The sequence below is a fragment of the Heloderma suspectum genome, chromosome 13, assembly GCF_057233095.1.
Source record: "Heloderma suspectum isolate Gila_16-S chromosome 13, 16-S_ref, whole genome shotgun sequence".
NCBI lineage: Eukaryota > Metazoa > Chordata > Lepidosauria > Squamata > Helodermatidae > Heloderma > Heloderma suspectum.
In genome coordinates this window covers 14,653,159-14,666,641 of record NC_139470.1, presented here as the reverse complement: position 1 = coordinate 14,666,641, position 13,483 = coordinate 14,653,159, and the positions used below count along the sequence as shown (strand labels likewise).

Below are 13,483 nucleotides of genomic sequence, written 5' to 3'. Positions count from 1 at the left end.
ATCAGTCTGCAGCCCCACGCTGACACAAAATATTCCATGGGCTGAATGCTGCAGACAGAACCAATCCTCAAAGAGTTGGATGACAAAAGTCGCGGTTACTTCAGTACAGAGAGACAGACAGAAAAAGGCAGAATCCTGTGGAGACTATCCCTTTCCTGGGGCAAAGAAAGTGCAAAATGAGAGGCTCATGGAAAAGGAAGAGGGTGAGGAAAGAATCCGCTGCTTGCATTCAAAGTGCTTCGCCGGCCCGTTCATTTCAATATGCTTTGAAGGTGGAGCTTCCTTTCACATGCTTCTAAAACTAAGCTCTCATGAAATGAGTGCAATACAACAGTGCCTGTTTGTTAGGAGGACACTCAACTGTGTCCACAGAGAGAGGTTAAGCAGAAAAGTATCATACTTTCCTCAGAAGGGATGACAGCTATACATGAGCAATGGAAGGGTGGTATGTATTCTGTGACCACAGAGGGAAGAGCTGATGCAACAATACACAAAGACTGTGGGAGCTGTAGGGCTACTGCCAAAAGCAGTAGCCTGACCGTTTTTTTCTTCCTCCTCTGGTAATGTGCAGGAAAACAAAATGCATGATGTGAAATTGACTCTGGTTTCCCCCACTCCATTGGCTGTTGCGTGCTGAGACGGGGAACTTCCAACCGTGATGATGTCATGTTACACCTGTTTTACTGTACATTACTGGGGCAGAGAAAAGGAAGAACAGCCATCACAGGACTGCTGGTTTTGGCATCTGCTGCACATCTCCTGTAATGTCTAATTCCACCCAGACTGTCATGCAAAAACCACATTTTGATACTATGCACACTATCTTACAGAATTTCAGATGAATAACATAGCTCCCCTTAAAGAGTCTCAGGGAGAGGTCTTTCCCAGTTCAGGAGCCGAGAGCTTGTGACTAGAGCTATCGGGAAGGCAAACCCTGATGCTTCAACCATAGCATCATACTCTGCCACTAAGCTATGGCCCTGGCTGGATGTGCATATTGGTTCCACCACTCCCTTGGTTACCATTGGGCATAAAAGCTAGTGTGCCTTAACCAGTTCCGTAAGTCTGGAAAGCGCTGTGGAATACTGAAGTATGGAAGATGGTTAGAAAGCCAGATAAAGCCATTTCTAGCCTTACTAATTTCCAGCAAAGGGGGTGTCTATCTCTCTCTAACTGTTTTGGTTAAAAACACTCATTGAACCTGACAATGTGTGTAGCTCCATTCAAACCAGGAGACACTTTCTATTGGTTCAATATGTTGTGGACTGAACCCATTTTCTGCTTTTTCCTGACAGCGATGGCAGTAAATACTTGCAATGAATTAATGAGCAAAACACAAAGCGGTTGCAGTGATGGGAATGGAGAGAAGGGCATAAAAACAACTCAGTTGACACTAAATCTGCTTCTATGCATGGCTTCAAGGATTCTGTGGTTCTGCAATCCCCAAACATCTGTGCGTCGTTCAGCAGTTTTCAAACAACTTTTACAGAAATTAATCAACCACAGTGTGTTAAGTATTTGCATCCGTGGTTGTTGCTAAACCAAGATTTTGAAGCACAGGTAGTTTCTGTGGCTTGACTCATTACTTGATTTCTTTCTTTCCCTAGAGGCTGAGAACATTTCCTACTAATGACCTCCCCATTGGGGGGATACCACCACTTCCCCGATATATCACCCAGAATGCTCAAAACCACTCCAATGGTTTCACCAAAATTCCACAATATGTTAATTAAATGCTTATGGCTTTGATTGCGCTAATTAATGCATATAGCAAAATAAATTCTAGCTAGCATATTTTGGGCCTCTTTGTGGAATTTATCTACAATCCTCAGTAAGATGCTCTGGAGAAATGGTTCTAATCACTGGAATCACTCAAGACTTAAGTAGCTTGAAGTCTGTGGATTCTGCAGTCTTCCAAGTGCAGAATTCTATAGATGTTAGACAAATCATGTGGGCATAGGGAACCAGCTATTCCTAATGTTCTTACCTCTTAAGTTCCACAATCCCCCTCCATCCCACCCCTCCACACAATACCGCAGAAGAAAACCCCCAAGCACCTCTGACACAACGACTGTCATTCTACTCGCCTGCTCTATGTTTTGTAAAATGTCCTTCACCGTACCGCTCATTTCACTCTGAACAGGATAACACTCCATATTCCACAGGAGGTACTAGTGCAGAAGGGAAATGATATTAAACACGCGTGCTTTGTATGCCCCCGCCCTCCCCACAAACCTCCCAGTTTTTCTTCTGATCTTCTCCTTTGGGTTGCATATTTAATACCTTTGACTCGTTTTGCTACCAGGCTGCCCTGCCCCACCACACAAGCGCAACCATTTATAGCTCTATGATAGATGTTAAAAGATAGAAAGGCTTAATTAATTCCACACCTTACAAACGAAAGCAACACCTTGAGAAGCTACTTGTTTATTAATCGGGGTGGTAGCGGGAACATAGCCTGTAAGCCAAAAAGGTCTCGTATCTGAATATATTTGCTCATTTACCTTTATCTTCTGTTGGTGATGGTAGATCTGCCAAGCAATCTGTACATGAACAGCGCACCACTTGCCAGGCTTCTGCAATCAAATGGATTTTTTTTTAATGGCAGTGTAATTTAAAATACCAACAATCTTCAGTCAAAACTCTCATTACACTAGTTAGCTCACAAAACGAGACTAGTCATTCATGATGCTGGGTGTTGAAACAAGCTGGTTTATTTTTACCACTTGGAAATGCACAATTTAATTTTTTTAAAAGAAGAGACGATAATTTTAACAACTTCCTCCTTTGCGCACCTGCAAGAACATCAGACCATATGACCCTACCCCACCTTGAGCTTTAAATATCTGTTACTAAAGCCCTGCTCAGGAAACCATATTTGTGGGCATCCCTAATAGTAGGGCTTTTTTAGGAATGCCCTCTCCTGGGAGATTTGTTTGCCCCAGTACCTGTTTCCCGTAGGAAACTATTTTGTTCTGCTAACCTCTGAAAATGATAAATAGTGAGGACTGATCCTGCCATTCTTGATTTGCTGAATGTGAAATTGTTTTCAATTTCATTTTTTGTATTTTTAAAGGATTGTGCTTTTTAAATGCTGTTTTGCAAATCAGATAGTATTAACTTACTATAAAAACATGAAATAAGGAGTCACCCCCCCCCCATCAGACTGAAGGTCAGTCTAGTCCAGCATCCTACTTCCTACAGTGGTCAGCCAGAGAAGCCCACAAATGGGACGTGAAGGCAACCCCCCCATTGTCCCCAGCAACTGGTATTTAGAGGTAGAATGCCTCTGAACTTGGAGGTTCTATATAGCCATCGTGTCTAATAGCCATCGATAGGCCTAGCTGATAAATACATAAACACACAAAGAAGTTGAGTTTAGCTAGGCATTTTTGTTGTTCCTATAATCCAGAGGATTGCACATGTATTGATTTTGCACCCTTAATTCATTAACAGGAAGCCTCTTCCACATTCCAGGCTCTAAGAAATGTGTGTGATTTATATTATGCAAATTTGCTTAATTTGTATAACTTATACAGGTAGCATATGGGTTAATTTGGAAAGATGAAGCAGAAAGCAAATGCAAAGTTTGAAACAGAGTACTATTTCATAAGTACCAAGACTGACTTATGTCACATACCTGTAATTTTTCACATTTACACAAATGATATTTTAATAAAAAGAAGATTTAAAAAATCCCCGACAAACCTTACTTACTCGTACTGGAGCCCGATAAGGATCAGACACCTAAGGGAAGTGTGGAAAAACAGATCAGTTTCCCTTGAAAAGTGGCCCAAACAGAGGAAAAGTAAGGAATCTAATTCAAGAGACTGATGACAGAGTAAACAAAGCAGGAAGTGAGTTACTTTGTCACACAGGAAACCTCCCTTCACTGTTCAGTGTGAAGTTGGAAAGAACCAAAGGCATCCTGCCACTTAGCACTGATGGAAACATGACTTTGTAAAAGCTGTCCGCAAAGATATATGCTGATTTTCCAAGGTTTAAAGTCAAAGCTCACTTGTACCCCATCCAACCTGCATGGAAGTTTGTATGACTTTTTGTATAAAAGTGGAACAAGGACACCACATAGATGAATGTCTTATCCAGTGTGAGATTCAAACACATGCCTCAGGAAATGAATAGAGTGGTCCAGCCACCTGATCTGTGTATTTCAGTCCACCCACTGACTTGAAATTCAGGTCTGCTAACTGATGATCCAATTCTTTTTCTTTTCAAAACTACAACAACATAATGTTTACATAATAACATTTCCCCATTCTTAATACTTGTGTTCCTGAAAAAGTGGCAGACTGGAAAACAACAGTGGAACCAAAGATTGTGCTGTTCTTTTTCTGCAGCAAAAAACAGAATATTTGTTTGTATGATACAAAACTTAAAAGATTGCCATTTCACTGCAAACACATAAATTATGTTTGAGTTCCTAGTGGTTAAACCTTTAATGTAAACCTGACAAAAACTGGGAGAGAAGTTACACGTTATTGTACCTACCCCTGGTGTCTTTTGCAGAAGAGTGTGGTGTACTGCGCCGGGTCGACTTGCTACATCAATCGGATTTGACGTCTGCAAGGAAAAAGAGAAGAGCCCATGAGTTACATTCTAGTGCTACAGGAATGCTTTGATGCAACCCTAGCAAACACTAGGCCATGTTCACAGGGCAACAACATACAGTAGCTTAAGATGTAGTTGGAAAGTGGCTTCTGATTGGCTTAATGTCGTGATGGTGTGAGCTCACATTATATTGGCAGGGGAGAAGAGCCTTCCAAGAATTATATGACTTGCTGAGATAAGTGGCAGAGCTAGGAACAGGATCTGTTCTGATTCAGGTGAGGAGGAAAGACTGATTTTTAATTGGGACCAAAGGCTTTATCCTGCAAATCCCAGGTTCTATTATAAAAGCTTCCAGTCCGCATGACTGTAGAGATACGCTTGGAAATGTGATGGACAACTGGAAACAAAGCTTTCAGCATATGATAGTAAGTGCTACTTTTGTTTATGGTTATGTGTGTCCCGTGTTCTGAAAATGGTATCTTGCAAATCAGAAGTCAGTTGGTTTATTACAGGTTAGTGGGTCCACCACACTCAGTGTTCTTCCTCCAGCCACCATGTAGCCAATGGCTATAGAGTTTACAGATTCTAGGAAGCACCAGGCCTTTGGGACATAAAGAATATCACCTGTTGTTAGCCTTGTGTGTGTGGTTTTAAATGGTTTTTAAAACTGTTTTGTTTGTCCACATCCATTCATGACGCGTGCTTCATGTCCTGGTTTCTTTGTTCAAAATGTTTTTGCCTCATTAAAAAGCTTGTGTGTGATTTGACTGATGAGAAATCTTGTGCTGTCTTTCTTCCTGGCCATCATGCTGCCCCTTCTTCATTAATGGCACTTTCGCCTTTTTAAAATGTGCATTTGCACGGTTTTACTTTTGCATCCATTCACCATGGAACCTTGCTAATTTCCTCTAATTCCTTTTAGCAGAAATTGATCTTTATGATCTTATCTCAAAGTCCCTCACCCTGCCTTTCTTTCCTTTTTTTCTTTCCTTTTTCAGCAAACTACATCACATTTTGTTAGGTATTTATGGATGCAAATGCACATGTTTAGAGTTTATTTAAAAAGTAGCTAGATACTAATCTACAAGGAAGCAGTATGTTTGGAAGCAGTATGTTCGGAAGCAGTATGTTCGGGATAGAGCACCAAAGGTTCTTTTTTGCCCAGGGTGCTATTCTGCAGAGCAATTAGCACAATGGTTATCTAAACCCTGAGGTAATACATCCACCTGGCTGCGATGATGTGACTTTTCCCTGTTCTACATCCGTTGCTGGAGCCTTGTCTTGGCTTGTTGGAGGGGATGGGGCTTAAAGCCAGCAATCAGTCTTTTCCTTCCCATGGCACTGCACCTGTTGTTCTCCAAGATGAGTGCAGAATGTTTAACTAATTCCCTAGCTAGACATTTAACCCATGATGCAGGCCAAATCAGATTTCAAACAGGCAGGCTTTAGGAGCAACGTGTGAATGTACTACTGTAATTTAAGTATGACAGGTCAAGGGTGGTTTAAAAAGCTCAAAGAAAGAAAAAAAAAACCAGATGAACAAAAGAATCCTGAATTGTGTGTGCAAAGGAGCAAAAAACAAACAAACAAACCATTTTTTTTCCCTGCAAGCAGAAGGGCTGTTGGGTCCCTTTTGCGAACTGATAGGTAGGGAAGCAAAAATAACAGCTATGATGCATTTTAAGGTCACATCACATTAATAGTGTGAGTGATAGAGTGCCCTTTGGTCCTTCTGTCCCCCTGAAGACAGATGGAAATGCTTCCTTCGGCAAAGTAAATTGAATACTTTTGACCTTTTCAAGTTCTTAGCTCATGAGAAATGGCCTTTGGGAAAGTAGCTAAGAAGTTTGCAGTCCGGTTGGATTCATGTGGTGGGGATTTACATATGAGCCCTCAGGGAAGTGACATGAGAAGTGGGGAGGGAAACAAAAACAAACTCTTTGCTTCACAGGGCAAGGAGGACAGAATTCATTATGCGATGGTCAGCCACTGAATGCCTCTGTCATGATGATCTAGGGCTTTAGGCAGCAGCCACATGGGAGGAAGGGGAAAGTTTAAGAAGAAAAAGGTTAGGATGATTTGTGTGGATTTTTGCCCTGCTCCAAAGACTTCAGCTTTGTCTTCTCTCCAAGGAGATGAATCATTGCAGCAAGTTATAGATAATTCAGGTGCATCTGCATGCTCCCAATTCAGCCACATATTGAAACACGCTGTGAATATGGGGAAGGGGTTTCACCATGGGAAGTTCCATATGTAGTTAGAAAACACTGGCTAATTTGGTGCTTTGTATCTGCTGTACACGCTGTGTACAGAAACACTCAGAAAGAAACTTGTCATTTATTCGTTGACCATATTTTTGCCTTGCATTTGTGAATTGCACATGACCTCAAATTGATCCCATACTGGGCCAGCTTATAGATGGTTTCAGCTGGACGAAAATATTATTGGATGATGCTGGAATTCATTAGCTTCGGATCTTTATCAAGAACCAAAGGCTTTTGGAGTTGATACACATGGATGGACCTCTGCAGGGCTTATGACAAACCAGCATTTCTTTCTGTGAACCAGACTGAATCAGTGTATAATGAGTGATCATGTCATTTTTTGCACATTCACACTCATAGGTATTGAATGGCTTGGCACAAGACAATTTGTTTGCCTCACATGGATTCCAGCTGGTTTGACAGGAAGGTGGGGTGGGGTGGGGGTGGGGAAGTAAATCTGAATGGACATAAGCCTTAAAAAGTTGTAAGTCCACGAATTCATTTATTTTTATTTAAGAAAATTGTATCCCATGCTCCTGATTGAAAATTGAACCAACCAAGGCAGCTAACAAAGTTAATTAAAAACACACACAATCACAAAAACAATTATCAGACTGAGCAGCAGTTCTCTTGAGCCAATTTATGATGTGTGAAGGTGGTGATTTTCTAACTAAATTCCTTCCTTCCAAATACTGGGTTAAATGAAAGTGCAGGACTGCCCAAAATTCCTGCAATCTGGCTGGTGTGTGAATCTCCGTTTTCAAGTAGAAAAGGGCAATTTGGAGCAAAGTAGCATGTAAGCTTGTGCCATGGCTCCCCCATATTCTCTACTTATGGCCAAGATAAATTATTTAAAGCTACTTTTGCAGTAGTATTTTGTAGCCATGGGACAATCCAATATGATTTCTGAGGCTGTATATCTCTGCAAATGCCGTACAGCTTTCTTATAATACATACCCATGAATTGCAAATGCTAACGAATCCAGCCACAACTTACACATGATTGTCTCTTAATAAATTACACTGATGGGCCTAGTTTGATGTTAGATTGGTTTTATTGTACTGAATGTTTTATTTTTATGTACACTACCTTGTAATCTTCTTTGGGATAAAGGTGTGCTTTATATAATCTAATAATAAATAAATTAATAAATATTTCCATGAAACCGCCTATCGCAGAGCTGATCTACATATTATATAGGATAAGGTAGTAGGCTGAGGTAGTAGCATTCTGAACCATACCATTCCTATATGCAGGTGAGAGCCCTATTTTTGAATACTTTGTCACTAAAAACAAACAAAACTGTTTTTTAAAAAAGGACCAGGGAGAACATTTTAGATTAGCCTGCTTCCTTTGTATGATGCGAGTTGTCTACTTGCAGGGAACTTTAAAAAGATGTTAGCCACCACGTGCAATCTGAAGTGGCACAATCCATTCTGTCACCTCATTCTGTTCCATATGTAGATGAGGGCCATGGAATCATAAGAGTTAGCTAACTGAACTGTCAGAAAAGCTAAAGGTGCCTTTGGTGCTTCCTGTTTTGCTCAGTGGTAGAGAATACTTTGCATAGAGGCGGCCCAGGTTGTCCAGCTTTAAAAAAAGGATTAGTAAGCTTGTGTTGTAAAAGACCACTGTCTGAGACGATGGAAAGACCCTTCCACTCCGAGCACATGATACTGGACTGGCTGGACAAACAGTGTGACCTGGTATCATCTCCACTTAAGAGAACTCTGGTGTCAGAGCAGGAAATACTTCTGTCCAAAATGCTGTATTCAAGGCCCACTGATAGCATTTGGCTTGTTGAAGCGATGGTCTGATTCAGCATAAATTAGTTCCTTACATGAAACAGCTTTGTAATGAAGATGGAAACCAAAAGAGGACTACTGAGCAATTGTGCTGGATGCGCCTGATCTCGTCTGATCTCGGAAGCTGAGCAGGGTCAGCCCTGGTTAGTACTTGGATGGGAGACCGCCTGGGAATCAGGCTTCCTGCATGGAGCAGGGGGTTGGACTGAATGGTCTTGCAGGCCCCTTCCAACCCTATGATTCTATGATCTAGTGCATCAGCTGTTGTCTTATTAAAGCTTGATGTGTCTGAAGGCATGAGAAGCTTCTGATAAAGAGCGGATCTTGTAGAAATGCATGATCTGGCTGTGGTTACATCATCAGGAAATGAGGGCCCATGATTGAAGCAATCCTGTTAGCTCTGTAAGGATACTGCACATATTGTTGTCTGGAGGCGGCTGTTTTTCCCAGTGCCACATCCTTCACTGGAACTGAATGGGGAAAGCCCATTGCAGTTGACACCCATCCGCTGCAGCCATGGGACACAGTGGGTGAGCAAAGAGGAAACCGGGTTAGAAGCAGGAGTTCCACCAGACCGGTGAGGGATAGCATAGGATAAGATATTGCAAACAGAGTACTGGATCTGGATCAAGGAGATACGTGTCTATTGTTCAACTATGAAGCTCACTGGGTGACCGGCCAGTTGCTATCTTTCAGTTTAACGTACCACACAGGCTTGATGTGAGAATAAAATTAGAAAAACTCATGGTTCTGTCCCAAGCTCCTTGGAAGAAGAGTGGGATACAAATATGATAAATAAGTAGAAAATTAGGTCCAGGTCAGGTATGACCTTGAAAAGGAGACAGAAGAGCATGGAAGTATAGGAGTTGCACTACCAGTCGTTGTATTCCACAAGTACTGCAATTCCTGTTCATGAATGCCATCCCACAGTAGAAAGGCCCCAGCTGAACCCGAAGCTTGTGACTCATACAGCAAGCTACAATTACATATTACAGTGCAGAGCGTAACAGATAGCAAGACTACCTCTTCTCCAGAAAGCTCTGGCTTTTATCTCCGCATAGAGATATGTCTACAGAAGTTACAGGATATCCAGACAACACCATCACTTAGGAATGCAGCTTTATCACAAACAAGTACTAGCTCCATTTGTATAAGGCACAATCAATAACTGTCGGTGTATTATGGATTGTTTTTCTCTTCGTTCTAAAGACAGACTTAATGTTTTAGCACATTCTTACAAATTAAAGGCTTTGCAAATGGGAAGAAAGGGATCTTGAGCATCGCACCATGGAGCTTTTAAGTGACAAATGAAAAACAAACACATTTGCCATGACAACAGCAAGCAGGGGCTCCTACCCGCATCACTAATAGCGGCACTTTCAGTGTTGCACACAGGCCAGGGCTGTACAGTCCTGTCCCACTTGTTTAATGTAGCTCCATTCCATCTTCTTGCTATTTATATATTTATTGCTGGTTCTGTTTGTGTCAGTGCTCAGGAGATATAGGGTCACCATCAGAACTGCTGGGGTACTATGCTGTGGGTGGTCCCATCTCACTAAAAATTCGGTGTACTTCTCTCCTGGATTGCAAAGGAGATTTCTCCAGTATCACTGAAGCAATGCTAGGGGTCTGGGCTAGTTTTCAGCTCCAGAGGATGGGATCTAGGTATCCCTGCCACCCACACACCACTTTGCACCAGATCTAGGGACCCAGGGCACAGTCACATGTCCTGTTTCCTCTGCACAGCAAAAGAATAAAACCAGAAGCTGTCCAATACAAGAATGGTCCCATCTTTCACAAGCAGTTTTGTTAGTTAAAAGTTCTGCATTTATATTAATTGCTATGCTTTAAAAATGCTTCACGATTTGAGTTTTCGTAAAAAACAACAGAGAACAGATGAGTCATGGGCATTCTGACTAAGATCATGTTCATTTGTGTTTTTTTTTAAACTGTTTTGAACTCCAGCACCCTTTTCCAAAGAAAAGCTAGTATATATCCTAATTCTTCAAATCACCAAACAGGGCTGCCTTCATTATTTCCACTTGGCTTTCCTATATGATGCTAGAGTCAGAGTGGCAGGAGAAGAGCTAATTGCAAACAGAGGCTGCAGCTTAGCTGATCAGTTTCACAGATGGTGTCCTTTCTGCTGGTCAGTTTTCAATGCAGCTGTCAATTTGATGACCGATTTGATGACCGATTCGGCTGTAGTTTCAGGGCCATTCGGTACATACTGCATGTTTTGCTACACAGATGTGTGTGGGTTGGGGCAGTTATACACCATGCACCCAACCATAACCCAAGCCCATGCATGTCATTATGTTTGCCCTGTGCACACACATTCAGAATCCACTGCCACTGCTCCTTTCAATGAAGAGGTGCATCCCTCCCCCTGCACTTCATCCTTGTGTAAGGAAAAAGAAGCAACTAGAAATTATTGGGGAGATGTGGTTCCTGCCAACCTGCATCTCTCTCCCATATCTTCCTGGCAAGTCTAGTGAAAGAACTGTGTAATATGATGACATCGCATTCGATGTTTCACACTGCAACTCAGATTCCTTGGCTGCTGGAGTGGAGAAAAGGCAGAGTATGGGGGCCACAGCTCAGTGGCAGAGCCCCTGCTTGGCATGCAGAAGGTCCCAGGTTCAATCCCCGGCATCGCCAGGTAGGGTAGAGAAAATGCCTGCCTGAAACCCTGGAGAGTCGCTGTCAGTGTCAACAATACTGGGCTTAGCTGGAACAATGTTCTGATGCAGTATAAGATGGCTTCCTGTGTTGTTCTTATGACTTTACATCACATGTTTCTTTAAGACCCTAAGGGCCCCCCTGGATCAGTCCAAAGGTGTATCCAGTCCAGAATTCTGTGGCTGACCAGATGCCTATGAGAAGCCCACAAGCAGGACATGTGGGCAATAGCTCTCCTGCTGTTGTCCCCCCACCAATTGGTACTTACTGTATGCTACCAGGAAGAGAGGGGTCAGCAGCCATGTCTTTTTCCCCACCCCCCACCCCCATAACATCTTGATAGACCATTAGAGATGCAGTGTCTTTCACAAGAGGCATGAAAAAAGGCTCCTACTGGAAATGGTCATTTGATCCGTGTATGTTTATATCACATTTGAACATTCCAGTGACACCTTCTAATGATGATTCTTTCCAATGGAGAACAAAAACAAAGCCCATGGGTAATGCAAGCATAATCTGTACCTTCGGCTGAAATGCTCCCTGAAGTGACCCGAAGGGACCTGAATGTGGAAGCATAGGTGGCATTCCAGGCATTGCTGGAGGGTAGCTTGGAAAAAACTAGGAGAGAAGAAAGAAAAAGGTGCTTACATCTTAGATTACAAATAAAAAATAGATGCATGAGACAAGTTTGGCTCAACTCTCATGAACATTTTTTAAAACAACCCCCTCTCCACAAATCAATTTCAAGACTTTTGCTTTGAAAAATAAAATAAAAGAAGACTGCCTGAAAGATGTCTGCCTAATCTCATGATACGTTTAAGAACTCATAACAACAGTAAAATCCCACAATCCTGGCCCCTTAAATTCCGCTGCATCATTTCAGAAGGACAAGATTACGTAAAGGAATAATCCATTTTCATTCACGCACTCAAATGTTTTGACTGGGTCAGTTCCACAATCTCTATAGCCTGCTATCCCATCTGAAAAGGGGGTGCTCTTGTACTTCTGAGTTAGATATCTGCCTTCTGCAGTTGGTTGCTTTTGAGAGGCATGGTCTGGTGCCAGTAAAGGTCTCATTTTAAAGAGACATTTACCCAGTATATTAACAGCCCCAACACTAAAATGAATGAGGTGAAACACATCCTTCAATCCTTACTATAAACTACAGAATCCTTCCTTGGAATCATGGGGTCAGCAACAGGTATATAGAATGAGCTGCAATGGTCATTATACCAGGGCGATGTCAGGACTCTTCATATTGCAGTAGCATCAAGTAATGCCCTCAGTGGCACACCAGCACAGAAAGGTAGGGTTGGTGCCGTTATGACAGGAACTGCCAACACTGGCAGATGCTGAACCAACAGTTTGCTTATTCTGCTCCAGAGAGCCAAAGAGAGGGACAATGAACTCTCTTGTGGTGTCCTAAAGACAACCCCCAGGCAGGTTCAGTCCCATTCTGGCTTATCTACATGTTCTGGAGTTTATCTCCATAGCCTTAAGGGCTAGAAATTTGGATGATTTTACAAAAGAAAGCAGAGATTCTCAGAAGGCTCAATTCTGCATTTGTGATAGCTATTCACATGCTACAAGTCGCACAGCCTTGTTTAAGCACCTGATTTTATAGTGCAGTGTTTTTGTAATGGGTTATAAGCTACATGGTCCCACTTGGCCTGAGCAGGATGTCACCAGGTCAGACCTCTGTTTTCTATATGCATGTTTAAAATCAGGTTGCCAGTCCTCAAGGAAGAGATTTTACATGCTTTCCCTAGAAAAAACAGATTTGTGGTAGATTGCTTTAGAGGCAAATAAGTCCATGACACAATGGATGCTCTTTTAACATGAATGAAATTGTTTCATTTTTACCAGAGGGGGAAAATTAGTCTCTGCTATCATTTTTAATTCTGCTATTACAGGCCTCCTGCAAAACATGCCACTTTAGCAAGTGTGAAAGCAGCCTGCTTGGCATCTTTAATCTTTATCTGCCTTCCAGTTACAAGGTAATTACCACAGTTGCCAGCCATGAAGTCCACTATTATCAGTACACGCTTTTAATTTTCCACAGTCTGCAGTCTGATGCAGCAACTGATAAAAAGGAATGGCAAAACAAGGGAAGGCAGTAAGAATACAAGAGGCATGCACCACAGTGTCAGGGTGACACTGAC

The 13,483-nt window shown here is 42.1% G+C and overlaps 1 protein-coding gene across 2 annotated transcripts in view; it reads right to left on the bottom strand.

The window, feature by feature from the left end:
* The window catches only part of FBRSL1 (fibrosin like 1), a 965,642-nt gene that overhangs the window by 16,441 nt on the left and 935,718 nt on the right, over nt 1–13,483 (bottom strand). The window contains exons 13-17 of one of the 2 annotated variants that reach the window (XM_084819250.1): nt 11,844–11,939; nt 4,510–4,581; nt 3,718–3,747; nt 2,505–2,576; nt 2,088–2,171 (exon numbers count right to left, since the gene is read on the bottom strand). In XM_084819250.1, the coding sequence (XP_084675376.1) occupies nt 2,088–2,171; nt 2,505–2,576; nt 3,718–3,747; nt 4,510–4,581; nt 11,844–11,939 (354 nt within the window). Of the gene's footprint in view, nt 1–2,087; nt 2,172–2,504; nt 2,577–3,708; nt 3,748–4,509; nt 4,582–11,843; nt 11,940–13,483 lie in introns of both variants that reach the window. The other variant, XM_084819251.1, reaches the window with a different exon arrangement.